Below are 21,229 nucleotides of genomic sequence, written 5' to 3'. Positions count from 1 at the left end.
ACATAATATATTATTGTAGTTTTGGGTAGAATTTACTAAAGCTTCAAGTAATAATTTGGGGTTTTTTCCCCCCATGAATAGTCCAGTTACCACTCTCCACTTACTCTCCTTCTCCCCCAAACACTGCTAATTTAATTCAATGTAAAACATTTTCATAAGAAAACCAAAAAAGTCCTCTAGGTTCACATACCAAGGGAAATAGCCAAGGAAAAATTTCCACTAGTCTTATTATTGTGTATAAAGTAAAGATACGGGAAAGATTGGTCCTAATATTTGTCGCAGTTGCTAAGATTTTACTAAGCATGTGACTCCATGTGTTAGCTTCACGCTGCGAGTGAAAAATCGTCTTTTTCATTTTTAACTTTCAGGTTCATAATATAATGCAATTCATGTTAGAATTTTTAAACTCAAAGCTACTGGAACTTCACAATGAATGTTATTTTTGTATAGATTTAGGTGTTCTGGGAATATGAAGTTTTGAAACGCAAAATACAATATGGCCACTAGGTGGTGATATCCATCCATTGTTATACTATGCATGACAAACTAAGTCACTGCTGACAATAGAGTTTAGCATACCTCCCCCCACATCATGATTATTTACTCCATGTGGGGAAAAAAAGAAAGTTTAAAATATGATCTGAGATATGTCCTCTCAGTTTTGTGAGGGAAAGCACGAAGAGACTCTTTGCTAGAAATGGTCCTCCACCAGACAGTATTTGCCAACCTGCTGTACTTTATTCTGTTGCAGGCCATTGTAGCTCTAATCTGAATTTTCTATTTGACTAAAATGTTCATCTACAATGGCTCATTTTTTCACCATTTTCCCTTTTTCAATTATTGCATGATTTACAGCAATGGTGAAATCACATCAGAAACAAAGTCAAATCTAAAATGTCCTAAAATCCTTAGAACAGGGCAGATTATAAACACCTATGCACCCAAATGAACGTCTGCAGTGCGATTCACATTTAGTTTGGTTTTGGCTAAGAACTTATCTAGAGTAGCTATAAAAACATGACACCTGTCCTAAAAGCTGACTTCTCTGTATGCAAACTCCTCTTATCTGTGCTCCGGCAGCTACAAATGACATCCAAATGCAGTCCGTGCCCAGGGTGAGCAGATAACCACCAAAGTATAAAAGCAAACTCCAAATAGAAAATCCTTTCCCAAGAGGACGGCTTACCTGTTTGAGACACATGCTGATAAGAAGCCACCTTTTCATTAAATAAAGAACTCAGAATAACCACACGGGGTTACCCCTCAGCCTTTCAGAACACAGGTCAAATGTTTATCTGAGAGGAAGCTGGGAGGACTACTTATTACAGAAATCAAAACATTTGGTAACTTTAAAATTCCTTTTCTCCCCCTAGATGGCTGTGAGACACAATAGGCATTTGTTTGCAGACTGTGGGGGGTACATTTAACTTTGTTTTATTTAACTTGTTTGGGGCAAATGACCTCCCTGTGAGGTAGACATAGACCCTTTTCTGATCCTTGTACTTGCTTAAGGTTACTCTGGCCTGGGTCTTTATTTATTTATGTTTCAATGGAGGTTATGATTTTGCTGTTGTCTTTTCGTTGAACAACCAAAAGGAAAAGGGCAGCTTTGTTTTAAAGGAGAAAGAGACGTTTGTTTTGGTGTCACTGCCTTAGGCTGGCAGCCTGGAGTAGGATCCTACAAACATGAATATGCTGAAGGGAAGAAAAACTAACTTGGGGTCTCCTGATAGTCGTTAAAGTGGCAATATGCCCATTATTTTCCTAGCTGGCAAATCTCAGTGTGGGAGAGACGATCTGCCAGCTCTTGAGTACAGCACTAATCTTGTGTAATAGTGTGAGCTCACTGCCCTACAAAAGCAGTCATTATCAACAGCATTTTCTGAAGGATGTGAGTTCCTCCTACTGTGAGACCACTAGGAGACAGGTCCCCGGGCAGAGCCCAGGAGCTCCTTGCTTTTAACCCCTACTATCAATGGATGCCAGTGGGCCCTTCACCCAACGTTTGTTTGCACAGGTCTTCAATCAGGAAATGCTAAGATCCAAATGCAATGTGAAACGGCCAAAATTCATTTGATATTTTATTTTTTGGCTTTTCGATGGTTATTCATTGCCTTAAACTTAATAGGAATCAAATTTAAATGTCCGTATGTGATTTTAAAGTTTCACAGAGCACTGTTGGAAAGGCATCTGTGAGAAGGAACTACTGCATTGATACATTTTTTTTTTAAGGATTATCTTCTCAATTATGAAATGATTTTCTAGTGATGGGTAAATATTGTTCTCCCAGCTATTTGCCCTGTGACTAGCTATCTGTAGTCAAATAAAGGCAAGGAATTGAGGAGGGTTTTGTGTTCTAGAACTTTTCTATACTTGTTATAGTTCACATGTAGAATCAGAAGAACCAGTGCTTGGTTTCAGATCAAATTGAACTGCCAACATAAGTAAAAATTTTTATTAAGAGCTCGGTGGTCTTTTGCACAAAATAAATTGAGAGTTCTTCCACTAATGAGTAATGTGTTAAAGGCTGAGGAAACAGCATATGTTTTCCTTGGCTTTTAGGTTAATATAATGAAGCCTGTGAGGTTTAACATAATTAAATTAATGTTGATATGCAGTGTGACTTGTTCACAGAGGAGTGGCATTTGACTTGGAGCTAAAACCACACCACAGCTGACACACATCCATCTGCAAATACTTTATAGAAACTCTGCTAAGATTTTCAGGTAGAAAAAGTAAAGCTTAAGTTTTCGGTTTGGGGGGTTGTTGTGCATTATTTTTCTGCTAAATCCTGTGCAACCATTTCAAATGAGCAGAAACCTACAAACAAGCTTAGAAAACAGGAGGAATTAGTTAATACTCCTGATTTTCTTTTCAATGTTCAAGACATCTGGGAGAGGGAGGAGGCTAGAAACCTTTGTGTTTATAAAAGGGTAAGAACGATACATTCCTACAGAACAAGACTAATAGTTTATGGCCTAGGATTTGTTACTCCTTTTCTCTGCCCCTTTTAAGTGTCTCTTCCTGGGTTAAGGGCTATTTCTTTATTGTTTCTACCTTTTTCAAAGCTGGTTTTTCTCACAATACTTTGCTTGACAGACTGATGTGTTTATTTATGAAAGAAGAAAAGGCGCTCTGGATTTAAACTCAAATCTACAGACAATCTGGCTATTCTCATGCATCAGCTCTAACCAGGAAGGTAAGCTGGTGTCCCAAATTCTAGGTGTGCCAGCTTGCCAATGTTGGACCAAACTTATTAAAATTGAAAAAAAAAAAAAATCAGTTACCTTCTAGAAGTATTTTTAAGTAGGATTTTTGTTTTAATACAAAAGGCTATCAATTAGCCTTTTATCATCTATATCATAACTATCAAGGGGCAAGGTGAGTTGACTTGAACTAGAAAATAAGACATTTATCAATGTGTGAATTAGAAACTTGTTCAAGAATTTCCTGACTAGATGCAGACAAGTGCAGAGGAGAGGAAGTCTGTGTTCTCCCAACAGCAGACTGGAGAGTGAGAAGGAGGAGGTCATGACTACTTCCTAGGAAGCCCACAAGCCAGCAGCCTTGTAGGAGTCAACCGTAAGTGCTGACACAGTGAGATGATTGAAGGAAAAATGTGAAGGAGATTTAGAAAATGTTTTTTTAAATGTATAAGAATAAAGCCAGGGTTTATTTTTTTAACCAAGCAAATCAAATTTTCTAAAAGCTCCTCATCATTTTCAAAAGGGAACTGGACTGTCATTTCTATTCAATCTTCAACCTCTGAACAATGCGATGTACGGTGACATGTTCCTTTGAAGTAACCGCGTCTGATCCACTGACGCGTTGGATCCCCAGGGGTGAAGGGTAAGCTTTGATGGTGCTGGTGAACTCAGTGAAGGGAAGAGAGAAAGAAGCAGTGCAGACCACGGAGAATTCCCCTCATGAGACTCATTGCTGAGGGTCAAAAACAGGAGGGAGCAGGGTGGTAACAGCTTTAAATCTCTGTGATAACACGGGTTGATTTTAAACCATTGGTTGGGGAGGCAGGTTATAAAAAGTAGTGGGATTAAGACACCTAATAGTTTCTAATATCTCCCTTAAGTGTGCTGTTCATGGACAAATTACACATATACTATATAGTTGAAATGAAAGTTGTGAAAATGAGTTTGCTAGAAAGTATATATATAGAGAAAGATAAATGATTCTATAGTGTTTCCTGATGTCTGGCTCCCCCTGTGCTTCAAAGAATGGTCTTGGATAGCAGATGAATAAATGAAGCTCTGTCCAACCCTAGGCAACAATTTCTCCATGGTCAAGCAAGCTATAAAAAATAAAATTAGTTGATAACATTCAGGAGTAACATTTCCTTTTGCTTGTTTCACTACATTTTGGATTTGGATAATAGGATTCTTTAAAGCAATTTTTTCTTCAAAGAATATAATAGTAGAAAGTGTGCCTATTTTGAAAAAAAAAAAAAATCCCTTTCAAAGTTTTGAGTAATTGTTGGTTTCCTGAAGTTCCATGGAAAATCTGCCCTGATATAACTCAAACCTGAAGGGGTGGCAGGGTTTGAAAAGTTTGCTTTCCATTCTTTCTTCCTAAAGCTCATTGCAAATGTATTCTTGGGACAAACATGGACAAAATTATCATTCCAGTAGGAACACCTGTTTTCCTTTGGGTTAATAACCATGTAAGATGTTTTATGCTTGGCTATACGAGTATACTTCTATTTTTGAGGAACATTTTTTTTTCATCATAATTGAAGTCCCACCTATTGTGTTTTAATATTTTTCATACTGGTACAACTTTAAATAAAATATTTAATTTAGATAAGCAAAAATTGTCACAAAGAGAATCAGCCAAAAGTCTAAATTGGTCATTTCAGGATTCCAAAGATAACAGAGTGAGTTGGTTGGACAAAGCATGGATGTTAATTATTATTGAAAAAGCCTTTATTAGGTATCTATTTTTGTCAACCCGTCTTCTAGCTGCTGAACAGTTAGAGATGGAAGTTAATCCCTGCCTCAGAAACCTCATTGTAAGGAAACTGACCCCACAGGGGTCTGTGGCAGGATGGGAAGAGTGCACAAAGGGGTGCAGGAACACAAAAGAGGAGTTCTTAGTTACACCCAGCTAGGAAGGCTTTGTGAAAAAAGGAGACCCTTGGCTAAGCAAGGTATTCGAACACTTATTAAATAAAATTAGGGCAGGACACGTGAACATTCTAAGCACTAGGGCAGGTGTATGCAAAGACCAGCAGAGTGAGTGGTCATGGCTTATTCCAGATAGCTTAGGAAGTGGCAGAAGGAGTTGGTGGACCCGGTATGCTATGCTAATAATTAGAATTTTTACTGAAAGCAATAGGAAGACACTGAAGAATTTTAAGAAGGGAGTAACAAGAGTTTATAACAAGGAGAGAGGAAGGTCATACACACTGAAAAACAGATCTGGGGGAAAACACTTCAGACTAGTCATTTATTTAACAGTAAGTTAAAAAAAACTTAAAAGTCAGCTAATAGTATAGAAGCTAGATAAGAAATATTTGTTTAAGTTTGCCAACTCTAATGTGTATTTAACTTAGATGGTTTAACTTAGTGTCTTTGAAGACATTACTTGGATGACAAGTAAAGTAATTCATTACTGAAGTTATTTGTTAAGGTTTCTAATAAAGCACTTGTGGCATTTCACTGTTAGAGATCAATAGTCAAGTTAAAGGATAACTGGTAGCAGAAATAACTTAGTAGACACTCAGGTGACAAAGTGAAAATGTGAATGTGTTAAGAGAAAATAACCTTAATATAACTCAGAAGGGGAAGCTTAGGAACAATTTTCTTCATGAATACACTTTTGTGAAATTTACTGGGCAAACACACCAAATAAATAATAAAAAAGATTTTAAAACATAGCGAAAACAAGAATTTGGCATTTTCTTAATTATATCAACATTCTATTATAGAGGGCAATAATGTGGAGTGAATCAATCAAAATCTGAAGAAGGGCAATTTGGATAACTTGGACAAATAACATTGTTAATTTAGTATAAGCAAATCAATTGAATTAGTTTAGCTAGAAAGCATAATCATGCTAAATATAATATAATTATACTGCAAGTTGATTTGAAGCAAAGTTTAATTATTTCAAGAAAAGAAATTATTGAAATTGAGACCTAATATAAACTTGTTTGTTTTTACTGAATGTTATACTGAATAACCAAAGATAATATACGGTATATATCAAAGGTTCTTTTTGTTTTAATACTGCTCTACCTCCCAAGAAGGATAAGCTCTAATAAATCTTTCAAACAAAAAATGGAGGGGATAAAAGGGGGTGGGGTGGGAAAAGGGGAGAAATCACTCTAAAACATAAACAAAGTCCTTAAAATTGCACACAGTCACGTTAACACCATTTCCAAGTGTAAGCAGATACTGCGTTCCCCAATAAAGAGTTTACTATTAGGGATATTTTCAAAAGCAAGACACTTGGCGTAAACAGCGAAACAAAGGAGAACTATTTTATTCAAAGGCCTGTGCACATATGGAACCTGTTAAGGAGATGGTGGCTGTAGAAAGAACTACAAACTAGTGTAAGAGACACCTAGGCTGTCTCTGAAAGGAAGGGATGGAGGCAAGGGTGGTTACAAAAGCAGAAAGTGGGCCAGAGATCAGTCAGATGGGAGGGAGACAGGCTGTGGGCAGATGGTCTTTTCTGTTCCAAAATGTTCAAAGTTAAGGGACACTCCTTACAACACTTTTATTTTACACAAAGAGTGAATTAAGAAGAAACCAACGGGCTGTCAGAGTTTTTTCTGGAGTTACTTGTGTCATTTCTTTGATAAATTTTGCTTGTTTATATAATTCATTTGTTGCCTTCTTCAAACTGAGGCTCTCACTTGGTGCTCTCTCCATAATCCTTAGGTTTCAATTAAAAATATGAATTAGTTTAGAGTATGGCTCCTCTTTATGTTATACAGTTATCTATGTTAGATTAACTTATCTTCCTCTGAAAATTTCTGGGGAAGATCAATATTTCTCTTTCAACAAAGTGCAATGCTCACTTATTTACCAAGTTTAGGACCAGACTAGACTATGGAAATGTTTTTTTTTTGTTTGTTTGTTTTCACAGTAGTTTTCATAGTCCATTAAAAATCAGTGGACATAGATTAAAAAAAATAAGTAAATTGTTGCATTTGCTCGCTTCAGCATAGTGGGATGAGGGCTGATGAAACAAGCTGACTTGAGAGGCAACTCACGGAAGAGAAATACCCTAAGATAATTTACAAATGTTACAGATACAAGCCAATGTTCAATCTCATTGAGCAATTTCACAGGGAAAATAGGGCCTTATCCTAGACATTGTGAGAAATAAAAAGCAAGCAAGAAAACCACTTCTTTGAAGAGCTGAACTGCTAATGGAGGGACCAGAATAAACATCTAGTAACATGCAAAAATGCTAACAAAAACTTGCAAATCAAGTCATATAACCAATGACAGATTGCAAACAGTCAGGCTTGGCCCAATCAGTCAGTACATAGCAAATGACAGGCTTTACATATACTCCACCCGGCCAGATACAGCTACTCTAGGCTCAGGGCTGACACATACAGGTACACTTTGAAACACATAGTGGTCAGAGCACCACGAAGCACCAGTCAGAACTGGCCACCAGGGTCCTTGGCATTCTAGCTTCTGACACATAATTGGAGGCACACAAGGACCTGCCCTTTTCACTGGGCTATTTATAAGGGAAAGTTTGTGGGTGGAAAACTGAATGGTGGGTACTCTAGACACCCAATTTATCCCACAAGAAAGAAGTATGCATTCAACAAGAGAAACCTCATTCAGTGTCTGTACTATATAACATACATTAACACAATTATAACAACAGTTTTAACTATCTATAGTATACGAAAGAAATCCTTTTAATTTTTATGTTCAATTATCAATTAATAAAAACAAACTCATTTATCTTCAATTAAAATTACTATATAAGGACTAATGCCATACCTACCGCTATTAATCTAATTGACCAAATTTATCCCCCTTAGGTATAGCAAAATAAAAAAAATAATATAGATGCAACAATTGCAGATATACCATCTAGCTAGGACAATTAGAAGAAAATGCGACTATTGATCCAGAGGGTGTGCTTCATATACCTTACTGGAAATGTATTTTATGGACAATCTCTTTTTTTCTGAATCTTGCCAAAGAACCTACTTACCAACTCGAATGACAAACCGTGCTGATTAAACATAAAGAACGACGACAGATAGAGGGCAAGCCAAGCTTTATTTCGGGGTTGCTAAAAGCAAAATGTAATGAGGATACTCTTTTTGAAGTCAAGGAGATACCAGCCAGAAGAAGGCCTGTGGCTTTGGAGACAGGCCTGAGTTCAAATACTGGCTTCACCACTTAACAGTACTCTGGGCAAATTTCTCAGCCTGCTGACCTTTTCTTTCTCTACTTGTAAAATAATCTAATGCCTCCCTTAAAGGTTATTGTGGGGAATAAACAAATGCAAAGCGCCTAGTACAGTGACTGACAGAGGTGGACTGAGCGTAGGAGTGGACCACGAAGCTTTCCTGAACAGACAAGAGTAGAACTTCCAGAAGCAGCGATCACTTTGGCATCTGTTTTAAGATGAGCTTTACATTTTGCCAGACTTTACATTTTACATTAAATCTGATGAGTGGCAGGTGGCAGGTAATGAATGAAATTTAAGCAGCTAAGTAATCCATACGCAAAAAGAGCTTAAACATTATTTTCAATTTTTCTTCTTATTTATCTAATTTAGAAGTTGATTTACACTTGCTGTCTAGCCAGTAGATCCTAACTTTGTCTGCAGTTTAGAATCATCTGGGGAACATTTAGAAAGTATAGCTGCCAAAGATTTTGCTCTCCTGGATTTGAGCTGAGGCCTAGGCAACAGTTGTTTAATTACACTTTCTTGGTGATTCCAACAAACAGCCAAGGCCTGGGAACACTAGTATAGCTAACCACACTTGAACTGTTTCTAAAAAATTAGACTGATGTGTATTTATTTACCAGTAGTGACTCCAAACAGCTTCCCCCATCCTCACTTAAGAACTGTACTCCCTCCTACTAAAGGTTGTGGCCAGTATTACCAAATCACTCCTTTCTTTAAGGAGAGACAGCTACAAAAACATAATCAGTAGAGTTTAAATGGAAGGAAATTCACAAGATCAAAATTCAACAACCCTTTTTAAAATGAAAAAAAGGGGAATTTTGCTTGGATAAAAATGAGCCATGCCTTATAGCAGATTTCCTTCCTTCCTTCCTTCCTTCCTTCCTTCCTTCCTTCCTTCCTTCCTTCCTTCCTCCCTCCCTCCCTCCCTCCCTCCCTCTCTCACTAGCCCTCCCTCCCTCCTGCCCTCTCTCCCTCCCGCCCTCCCTCCCTCTATTTCTTTCTTTCTTTCTTTTACAGTTACTCTTTTCCGAAGCAATAGTAAGTAAAGATAACTATCTGAAAGACAGACCTGAGGCAATTCTGATTATGTGGTTTTTCAGTTCAGTGGAAATCTGATACACTCCTCTTATAAAGAAAGCCAGTGACTGGAGCACTGGTAGTTGGATCAGTTCAAATGGAACCCTGTTGTAACCCCCTCTATTTCACTGAGTGACCATGAGTAAGTCACTTAACAGGTCTGCAGTCTAAGGCTCCCTCCACACCGTGCAATCAGCACACAATACCGAGACCCTAGAATTGGTATCGTTTCCATCAGCAACTTACCAGTGTGCTGCCATCAGTCCAACGGAAGTCATGCTCAAACATCTTGTCGTTGAGGCCGATCCACTGATAATCATGGCCCAAACCTAAAAGATGGTAAACAACACAGATATTTTTATTACCTTTCCCATATATGGATAAAATGTATCCAAAAATGGTTTCCAGAGTGAATCATGAATCTTCTTTTCTGGCTAGAGTTTTTTTTTGTTTAGTTGTTCATAAAAATTCTTCATTGCCTAACGAGCTTTTGTTCTATTGTCCAAGGTGCTTTAAACTGAAAAGCTAATTTGCAAACTTTGTGAAACATTAAAATATCAGACAGAGACAATTATTTTCCTAGCAGTTTACTACAATTAATTTTTTCCATCCTTACTCATGATAGAAACTTTCCATTTCTTTCTTATTTTTTAAGCTATGTATGCCATTGGCAAAAATTCAGTGACCTAGCAAAACATGACAGACCTTACCCATGGGAGCCTCCTCACTTTGGAAGCCACATGTTTCTTCTCAAACCATTTTAAACAGTGAACACCTAGACCAGACAGTTCTGCAAAATTTTCTCAAAAATAATTACTTTCACTGTGAGATGAGTCACTGGCAAGCATACTATGCAAAAAAGTTAAATGAACTTCTATCCAGACTGCAAATTAACAACTGAATTTCTAAAAGACAGCAGGCATCAAGAGAACATATTTAATTGAGTATCAAACAATGCTTCATGAGCAAAAACATTCCAAGTATTTGCTACATAAAAGCTAGCTGTCCTCCTCTTTGCTATAGTTTAAGGAGTTATTAAACAGCTCTGGTAGTAAGTTTCATTAGCATTCAGTCTCCATTTATTCATGATCTTACTACAAAGCCCACTTTTTATAGTCTAAAGTAATTAGAAACTTGAATGACAACCAATTATGCTGAGGGTAAGAATATGGTGCTATTAATTCAATTTTAATTAGCAGGATAAAAAAATAACAAAACCATATTCTCTTTAGAGAACATATGAATATATTCAAGATAGGTTACTATGAGAAGAATTAGACAGAACCACACAAGGTGGACATTTTTCTAAATCAAAAAAATGATCAAATAATAATTTTTGATGATTCAACCTATAGCTGTTTCACCTATTATTGCCCGCCCACCAAGAAGGAAGTGCCTTCCTTCCTGTGTTACAACTGAGTATTTCCCCAAATGAGACTCTTATATAGGAGAGATGATTTTAAGTAGTTCACAGATGAGGGATTTAATAAGTTGAATCACAGCTGAGAAAGCTGCTCTTTATTTAGTTAGATAGAATGCTAAGAAGTTGGTGAGAGTTAGTGAAGCTTCAGGAAATCAGTGTATATTTGGTACATACGATTCACAAACATTTGTTCTTCATGAGAGAGGATGCTTGTGAGATGAGCACCCTGAAGACGGCATTCCCGTTCGGCTGCGTCCCACGTGCGTCGATGGGCGAAATACTTGTAGCACTGCCCTTGGAATTTGTGCCAGCCATAGTCACATGTCTCAGTGTCTGGGAAGAAACAAAGCAGAGGCTTATGAAACTCATGTACGTCATTCAAACTTGGCTCATCTATCTGAGTGTTAACAGAAGACCCAAGTCCGTATCAGTGCAAGGTCCCTGAAGTAAAGGGTTCATAAAATTGGTCATGATGACAGAGAAATTATGATAAAGAGAACCAAACTGATTCCTGCTAAGTGGGTGGCTCTACAGCAGGTCCTCCAGTAATGTTGTGTCGTTTCCTTCAACTTCCTTTTGTTGTAACATTGAGGAACTTAACGTTTGTATCAATTAGCTCATGGTTAGATACAGGCCTGAGAGACTTAACTGAAATAAAGACTTGCTCCACCCAGCCGTATATACACATATGTATAGAGGTGTGTGTGTGTGTGTGTGTGTGTGTGTGTGTGTGTGTGTGTGTGTGTGATGTTTCTCTTTCATAACAAGCACACTGTAACCAGTATCTGGATGGCACGGAAACATTTCTTCCAATACACCTAATTTTACACTGACAGTATGCTTCAACTATACTTTCTAGATTGTCAGTATTTATGCATTTTCACAGGAAAGCAGCTTAGCTCATAGCACTGCATTCTCGATGCTAATCTTCCCTCAGACTCACCCACTCTTAACTGGGGTTAAAGTTTATTTACTAATAATTAACAGAAATAATTTTGAGTTTCACAAAAACAAATCTCACAAATGTATTTAACTAGTTACATGTAAAAACTAACAAAACTGCCAAGTTCATAGAATTTTAAGCACCAAGAAAACTTTCCAGATTACCTAATGGCCATCTGTTCCTCCCCTAATTTTACCGATCAATGAAGAAAATAAAACCCTACCACATGAAATAAATACGTGTTTTATATATCAGACTTTGTGGCCAAATTGAAAGTCAAATTGTCTCTCGACTCTCACTCCGTCTACTCCTCTTTCTGTAATTGTGGAAAAGTATGCATTCTAAGAGATTTAATTTTTTTCTGGCTTCAGTGATTTATACTATAATCGTGCAACAGATGCAACTTATCTCTGAGAGCAGTCTTTATTTCAGTTTAGTCTATCAGGTCTGTTGTTTAGTTACAGCCAGCTGACTAATTGGTTTAAATCATGTGCACTGGAAGTTTTGAGTTTTATTAGTGTTGTTTGGAGACCACCAAATCTCATCGGAAAGGACTCAAGACACAGCTAGATGATTTGGTATAAAAGTAGCACTCAGTGCCCAAGAATGAAGCCTATTTTTATTACTTGGATGTGGTCATTTTCCTGTTGGTAAGTTCTCATGGAAGAATTCAGAGGTGAGGTGCGAGTGGTGGGGAAGAAACAGATCCTCATATACGAGGGGGTTAGTTTATCTGAGAGGAGAATTGGAAAAAAAAATTTAGAACACTCACTGGCAAAGTTAATAGTGCATAATAGCATAGATGTAATTATAATAGCATAGAGTTCCTTAACCTGGAAATTATTGTTTATTTTAAGACAGCGTTTTAAAATTCTCAAGGATCCCTAATTTATTGAATAATACATCCAAAAAAATTTTTCTATACACTCTTTCTTATCTTCTATTAACCCAAATGGTTATAGTTTGGTTTTCTTTGTCTTTTATTATCAAAATAGATTATCATTAAGTGTTCTTCCTCTTACACAAAAAAACCCTCATGATCATAAAATTTAGATGTATGACTACGTCACTGCTATGTCTTCTCAATGTCTTTCTCAATTAGCAGGTGCACATATTCATTCCTCTAAGAACATAATTCTAAAAATAGGGGCAGAGTTTCTGTGAAAACTAAACAGGGACAATTTATATATCTGTACTATATAAACCATAGCTTCCCAATGATTATAAATATATGTGTAACTGCCACTGAACAAAGTGACTTAAATACAGCCAAATATCCACACTGATTTACTTAATTTTTATTACTCATGGATTCAATAAATATGTAAGGAAGGACGACGTGTCAAGCAGCGTCTCCTAGGATGCTCTTCGAAAGGAGATATCAGAAGCAGTCTATTTGCTTTTCCAATCTAACCTAAAAATTATGTAATATACATTTATTAAAAGCCAACCCTTTTGGATGGTATTTTCTTAAGAAATCATACTACACATGGAAATACTTCCTAAGCTTTAAAATGCCCATAGTGCATAGGTTACATCACAAAGTCTCAGATTTAGTTTTGCCTGTGTGCGGGGGGAGGTGGAGGGGGACAGGCATGACAACTCCTGTTCATGACCACAGAAAACCAACCAACCTCTTTAAACCATTTCCCTAAAAATCGATTCTCTTTATGATATATAGGCACTGTTTTCAACGTCTCTGACAAATAGCTGTCAAGCTTTGAGAAATTTTCAATACTTAGGGACTTCTCACTGGCAAGCTGTATCCTTGACATGGCTGGGAGCGATCTGTGTAAGTAGTGTCTTTCCACCGTTCTAAGACCACCCCCCCCTTCTAGATTTCATATCTATTATCATTACACCAAAATGTGGCCCTTATTCCAGAGTTACTGGGAGTTGGGATGTTACTAATGTAGAGAACAGAAAAGGTCAGCTGAAGAAACAACACAGTCATCACCGAAATTTGGATGAAAAAAAAACTGTTTAGAGAACAACGCTGCTGTTAATGAAGAAAACATTTGTTCTTAGGCAACCTGAAAAGAGGAGAAAAAAATCTTTCAGTGTCCTGGCAATAAATCACAGGAGCACAGCTGCATCTGGTAGACAGACTGCGATTGCTCTTTCTCAGTGAATAATGTGGATGAAAGTTAAACTTGCTGTAATATAGAACGTACCTGAAAGTTAGATGGCACCACAAATTAGAGAAAAAAATAATCAAAACCTTTTATTTTTAACATTCCTTTAAAGGGATGGAAAAGGTAACTGGCCCCAAAGTTCCTCACAAGGATCTCTTACCACTAGATCCATCAGGTTCACACATATAGAAAATGCTTCTCTGTAAGAGTTACTTTAGAAGTGTAAAGGTATTGAGAAAAACCTGGGCTTTAAGCAGCAGCATAGGTTCATTTTTCTACTCTCTGATTTACTAGCTGTGTGACTTTGAACACACAGCTTTTTCTCTCTGGGCCTCAATTTTTGGCATACTTAAGGCACAGAAATACTATGTCAACCAAGGGAAATTATATACATGGAAGCATTTAATAAACTATAACATATCCAACAAATAGTATCTCTTTTTATTCTCTGCCAAGAATTATGGCGAGTCACCAAGATCAGGGGCTTTGTCTGTTTTCGTTCACACCTCTATCTCCAGTGTCCAGAACAGAGCCTGGAAAGCAGCAGGTGCTCAACAAACACCTCTTGAACAAGTGATTTTTTGAATTTCTCCTTATAGTTGGAACTCAGAGAAGCCAGAATCATATAAACATACTTCAATATCTCATGTGTCTCACACTTTGTTTTCTTCAACAAATAGTATCTTTCTCACTGTTTCCCTTTAAAAAGAGGATCTTGATTGGTCAATTTTCATATTTACCTTTTAAAATTCTAAAACAAACTGACTCATCCTACACAATAAAGAGAAAGGAAAAAACCCCTAGAAACTCAGCCATCACCCATCCCCTTTGATTGGCAATTGAATACATGCTCCTTTTACTTTTGCTTTAATTGTGGTGACGTCTGGATTAATGCTGAAAAGCAGAATGCAGGGCCAGACCAATGTTTCTGAGTGTCTAACACATTTTCATTTTGTCTGGTGGAATGGAAGTTTGGCACTGGCACTTTTGTCAAAGCCAAACCACTGTATGACTTTAAGTAGAGGAAATTGATGTTCCAAAGCTTAGTATGCTGAGCATGCAATCTGTTTCTGATTGATGGACTAAGAAATGTTACCATTAACCACCTAACATACACTCTCAGGTTGGCCATAAAATACAAATTACAGGGATCATGAGATTCAAGCCTCATGAACATAGGCCTTTCTTTCATTCAGAAAAAGTAAATGCTTCTTCAGTAGGAAAATTCCCTTTTGAGCAGATTCACGATATCTTTTACATAGTGTTTGCCAAGCCTAAACTAATGTATTCTAACAACTATATCAAGCCATTCGCCAGAGATGATTGGCTATGAAAAATAAGACTCTTGAGTCTCAAATGCATCGGGGGAAAGAAATAAAGGCAACTGACATTGAATTCAATACTCCTTGGTACAAACCACGAGGTCAATGTTTAATTTGTCCTGAAGAAGAATGCATATAACAATGCTCCTTTTGTTGGCTACGTGTTCTGAAATTCAGCTCAGTGTGCCCGTCTGCAACTGCATTTTGATCAGCAAAACAACGATCAAGTCAACACTATTTTTCAAACGTTGTGAGCTATGGAGCCATAAGGAAACCTAATGTATTTAGATAACCTGTGAATTTCCTCTGCAGGAAAGAATATGCAGTATGGCCAAAATTACTAAAAAAAAAATCTGTCATTATAACAAAAGGCTGTCTAGAAGTAACATTCACAATGAAGTATCGATAACATTCACCGTACAAATGTTGCAATAGTTCATACCTTGCTCACAAAGTGCACCAACATAGCTGGGAAGACAGAGGCACCGAAATGTATTAAACCCATCAATGCATGTGGCTCCATTGCGACAGGGGTTCGAGTGACATTCATCAAAATCTGAAATAAAACCATAAAAGGCCAAAAAAAAGCACTTTCAAAAAAAGTCAAAGCACTTTATTTAGATATAAGAAAGCCAGTTAAATTAGAATTTCAGATTTAAAAAAATTTTCGTGTAAGGTATGTCCCATGTTATATTTAGGATATACTTAAACTAAGAAATTATTCTTTTTTTAATCTGAAATTCAAATTTAACTGAACTGTCCTGTATTTTTATTTGCCAAATATCTGGCAACCCTAAGATAACTTCAAAGATATTAGAGGAAGGCCGTTATTTCCATTTCTTCTAGATGAGTTATGTGAGCCCTTACTGGATAAAGTTTTAGTCTAGCCTTCGTACCCCCAATCCTATTTCATGCTTTGATTACCTCATAAGTAATACTGAAAACACCTAACTGGCCTCCCTACCCCCGGGCGGATTGGCTCCAATATATCCTTTCACTGTGCTGATTATCATCTTTAGACACAGTCATGTTCATTTTACTCATTGGCTTCCAAGTATTCCAGAGATACTGGTTGCCCAGGGCAGCTGTCCTCAAAGCGTGGTCCCTGGACCTGCAATATCATCATCACCTGAGAATGATAAAAATGCACATTCCCAGGCCCACCCCTGATCCACTGAATCAGATACTGGGGGTGGGGTAAAAACAAGCTGTGTTTTACCAGGCCCTCCAGGTGATTCTGAAACATTACTAAAGTCTCAGAATTACTCAACTAGAGTATGAAGTACAGCTATTTTGTACATGCATTCAGGACCTTCTCAGACCTGTCTAGCTCCAACCTGCTTTCTAGTATTCGCTCCCAATATGTTTCTCCCCGACAATCCCATAAGTAGGCACACCTGAACACTTGCAGTCACCCAGATGCATTCTGCAGTTTGTGGTCTCTGTGCTTTTGTTAGCTGTGTCTAAGTCTTCCACCACCGCCCTTCAAAATCCTCCCTACCTTTCAGATCTGTACTAAATGCAACCTTTCTACACAGATTTCTATGATATCCTCTGATAAAATTAACAACTTTATTCCCATAGCATTCTGCAGTTCCACTAAAACTTTAATGTTTATATTAAATAAAAAAGAATATTTAAAAATGAATATACAAAGTAAATTGAATTTCCAATGGGGTATATAATGATTCTTATCTAAAGAACTGGTCTTAGTAATGATGATACTATATAGTAAGGATACCAAACACTTTTATAGTGCTTGCTAAGTGCCAGCCACTGTTCTAAGAAGTTCACATTTTAATTCATTAAGTTGTTTTATTAGGTTGCAATTGATTTTAATGTAAAACAAATGAGGACCAGATAGATGTGTATATATGTGTATATATATATATATATATATATAGAGAGAGAGAGAGATCTATATATTATCTATATTATCTATTTATAGATACCTATATATTGATAGATGCATATTATATATATTACTTGCTATAATTACATATATATTTAATATATATTTAATATGTAATTATTCCTTAAATAAATGTTATATATTGCTATATCTATATCTCCATGAATTAGCACACAGATAGAGCTTATCTATTGGCTCTTTTCTTTTAAGACAAGCACTCTTTTAATATGAGTGTTGGGGTTTTATCCCAATATTTCTGTGGGCCTTCTTTACTTAATCGTTATTAGAAAACCATCATGATACCTCTAAAAGGATATTGAAATTGATTATTTATTGATATACCGTTCTGGAGGGTGGATTAAGTTATTTTGTTAATATTTATGCAACTTTACATTTGTAGAGTCTATCTGTAAAAAACACAAAAGATCTAGTCAACCTCAGTAAGCCTCACTGAGTCTTGGGTATATTGACAACATTTAATAACCATCTGTCCCCATTTCCCAGAATCTACTTAAATTACTCTATGATTTTAACTTCACTGAACATATAATGCATGTACACATGGGTTTCTCTGAAATCCTCTGATTGATTTGAACCCTATAAATTCTCCCCCGATATATTTTTTGGAAAGCGCTATGTTCTTTCAGGCAAAGACATCTTACCAAGTTCACACTGGTCGCCACTGTATCCGGGCACACAGGTACATACATAGGAAGTTTCTGTAGAATAGCAGGTACCTCCATTAAGGCACGGGTTTGTTTTGCAACGATCGGGTCCTAGCAAGTTCGGGAAAGTAAGAAAAACAATTAGGCTCATCTCTAACTTTCAACGTATTTTAGCATACAATGCCATTTTTTTGCTACCATAATATAAGCTTTATCACAGCAATTTAGAGATATTACACATAAAAATTAACATTACTCTCTGGAGTGTTTCTTGGCATTATAACTAATTGTTACAAATTGCATCTATTCATTTCTGGGATTCAATCATCACTATTTTTAAATAATATTTTGTACGGTGTCTGACAACTAATACATTCTACTGCAGATTTAGTTGGCATGATAATGGCAATTGATTTTAGTCAAAAATGATTACACGTATGTGCACAGTGAATGGAAATGTATTCTTTTAAACGAGGTTAGTTCATGTGAAATGGCTGGATACACAGAACATGCATTCTTTTTAGCAGATTGGCTTGTTACCATCATTTGAATTATTATTGCCTTTTACCACTTAATGCTCAGAAACTGTTTTTCTTCGAAAGTGTGCACTGAAGTCTCTTCTGCTACATTAATATGCTTTTTCCAAAAACACGTTCCAAATGTACTCCTTTAAACTACACTTGGAGAAAAGCAACACATGGATTAAACTCTACTGTATAATAACAAACCCAAACCCCAAAGCCTCACCTAAAATGAAACCCCCAACTTTTATTACATTTTTCCTCATTAAAACACAAATAAAGTCGATAATCCTGGCAGATAAATATAAAAGTCAGAGACACAAATTTATGAGAAGAGAGTTTAAAATATGTTTTCTAAATGCAAATACTTTTACACTATTTGAAGCACATATGTTATTCTGTAACAATTCTTGGATAATTGTTTTTACATTAATAGATTATTATTTGAATATTTTTCTAGAATTGCTTGTTTCAAAACGTTCAAGAATCCAAATTACAGTTAAAAGTTTTACAAAATAATTGACATAAATAGGTTATATATGGAATACAGCCATACTTTCAGGAATCTTAAGACCTGAAACCCTGAAATAATTACACATGAAAAGAAGATGTCTACTTAAAAAACATGAACTTAAGGGATATTAGGATAAACAAGGTACTGCTATAGAAGATAACTGAGCCTTTTTCACATAGGGAAGTCAAACTCAAACTTTCTGAGTGTTAAGCAAATTCTGGACTACTAGGAAGACTTAACAGACTCACTTTTTCATGAGGGGCTTCAACACTATGATTAGATTAATTCAGATGCTTACAGCTGCTTCTTCAAAAACTACCCCAATTTTTCTAAGACTCTTTCTCCTATATTTCTAAAAATATTTAAAATCCCCTTAGCCATTTGAGCCCTCTGCCTTTGAAAGTACTCTGCCTAGACGACAGGGCTATCATCAACAACACATGTCCACATTACCCTCAGTGTAAAATCATCATGACACTTACGTAGAGTGTTTGGTAAAACTGTGCCACCCAAACGTGAAGTACTGTTACTATTCCCACTACAAACACTAGACACCATGCGGAAAGAATATGTGACAAGGACTTGGCAAGAAAGTGGCTCTTTCTGTGAACTTCAATTAGCTTAGATTAGGAGACCAGTTTTATTTTTTCTGAATTTTGTTCTTCCCTACACAGTTTGAGTTAATTGCTGAAAGTTAAATCTGCAACAGATAGACCCGGCAATCCAATACAAATGGCCGTTTCCTGAACTAAGCTAACGTGACCATCTGTTTTGCAATGAAGACGCAAGCTTTAATTCTCACGAATATTGTAGACTGGATCACTGGCATACATTTCTCATTCATTTGTCAAAACTGACTCTCTCTCTAGATGTATATAGTCATTACCAATGATTTCTATATCATATTTTCACCAACCTGCAGTATATTTCAACTAAATTACAGAAGAATACATATTGGCCAGATTACTTGGTTATCATTTACAGATTAGAGAGTGATGACAAAAAAAAATTAATCAACCACCTCGGATCAATTTTATTCATAAAATACTTCAAGTCATTTATAAAAGTTGCACTTTACGACTATTTTACTCTATCTGAAGTACAACAAACTGAAGCATCAGTGACATGAAAGATAATGTTGAAACGATCAGAAGAATACTAAGTATAGCCATGCTCTAAAACATATGCATTAAAATAAAACATATTTTCAACCAACACAGATCTTGAAGTACTGATGTGTTTTTTCTTTTTTCTAGGTAGTAGCTAGGCGGTGATGGCTATTTATGGATTCCACTGACACTGTTATTTAAATAACATTCCTGGAAAACACCATTGCTGAACATTTCTCAATATTATTAGGCTAGAGTAAAAGGAAAATAAATTCTACAAAGTAATAAATATCCCAAGATTTCTGGTTTACATCATTAAATATCAATTATCCATTTTTATAATATATTAACAGGAAACCAGCAAAGAACAGTGAAAAGACCATGGACTTTAACGTGCGGCTGATCTGGATTGAAATCTCACGTTGCCAGTGTGTGAGGCTGTACACCCCTGGGCAAATGACAGAACCTCTCTTATAAATGGGGATAACAGTGTGTGCTGTATAGCCTTTTTGTTAAGATCAAGTGAGATGGTGTATATGAACCAGTATCAAATTCATGCTTTCTGTCATTCAGTAAAAACAAACAACAACAATAACAACAACAAAAAACAACCTCTCTTGATGGGCAGAGTGTGAATAAATACTGAATGAATACCCACTATGGCTAGGCACTATGTTAGAAGCATTATGTAGACTATTTGGAGCAAGGAAATTGCATAAAAGTATGAACTGATTAACTCATACTGCACAAACTGTGAAATGTATATTAGAGCTATTTACTACTGTCAAATTTTAAAGGCCTGACATATTTTGAAATTGCCACAATAGCAATAAATAAATAAATGTCCGTGAGAGATTTATAAAAATTAGATTCTTTATCTGTTTTTTAAAACTAAGGTGTGTAACTATGGAACATGTGACAAAGCAATACTTCAGTTGTGAGTAAAAGAAAAATGAATTTTTAACCACTAACTATTTAAATTTTTCCAAGGTGTAATTGTATGTTGTTTCTAAAACCCAGAACAAAACAAAGAACATCCATACAGCTCAGAAATAATTTATCCTTACTTTCTTTGCATCTCCTTATGGACTCAATTCTGTAACCTGGCCTCCTGTTTTGTGAACAATATGAAAATCTCCACTGATTTAACATTACAATAAAATTTATGCACATATATGTGTTAGGTCCAAAGGACT

The 21,229-nt window shown here is 36.3% G+C and overlaps 1 protein-coding gene across 3 annotated transcripts in view; it reads right to left on the bottom strand.

The window, feature by feature from the left end:
• The window catches only part of VCAN (versican), a 103,959-nt gene that overhangs the window by 12,861 nt on the left and 69,869 nt on the right, over nt 1–21,229 (bottom strand). For all 3 annotated transcript variants that reach the window (XM_033110313.1, XM_033110314.1, XM_033110315.1), the window contains 4 exons: nt 17,887–18,000; nt 15,755–15,868; nt 11,087–11,245; nt 9,736–9,818 (listed from right to left, as the gene is read on the bottom strand). In XM_033110313.1, the coding sequence (XP_032966204.1) occupies nt 9,736–9,818; nt 11,087–11,245; nt 15,755–15,868; nt 17,887–18,000 (470 nt within the window). The remainder of the gene's footprint in view (nt 1–9,735; nt 9,819–11,086; nt 11,246–15,754; nt 15,869–17,886; nt 18,001–21,229) is intronic.

This window comes from Rhinolophus ferrumequinum, chromosome 7 (genome assembly GCF_004115265.2).
Source record: "Rhinolophus ferrumequinum isolate MPI-CBG mRhiFer1 chromosome 7, mRhiFer1_v1.p, whole genome shotgun sequence".
Lineage (NCBI taxonomy): Eukaryota > Metazoa > Chordata > Mammalia > Chiroptera > Rhinolophidae > Rhinolophus > Rhinolophus ferrumequinum.
The sequence above is the reverse complement of the archived record's forward strand: the minus strand, read 5'-3'. Positions and strand labels throughout refer to the sequence as shown.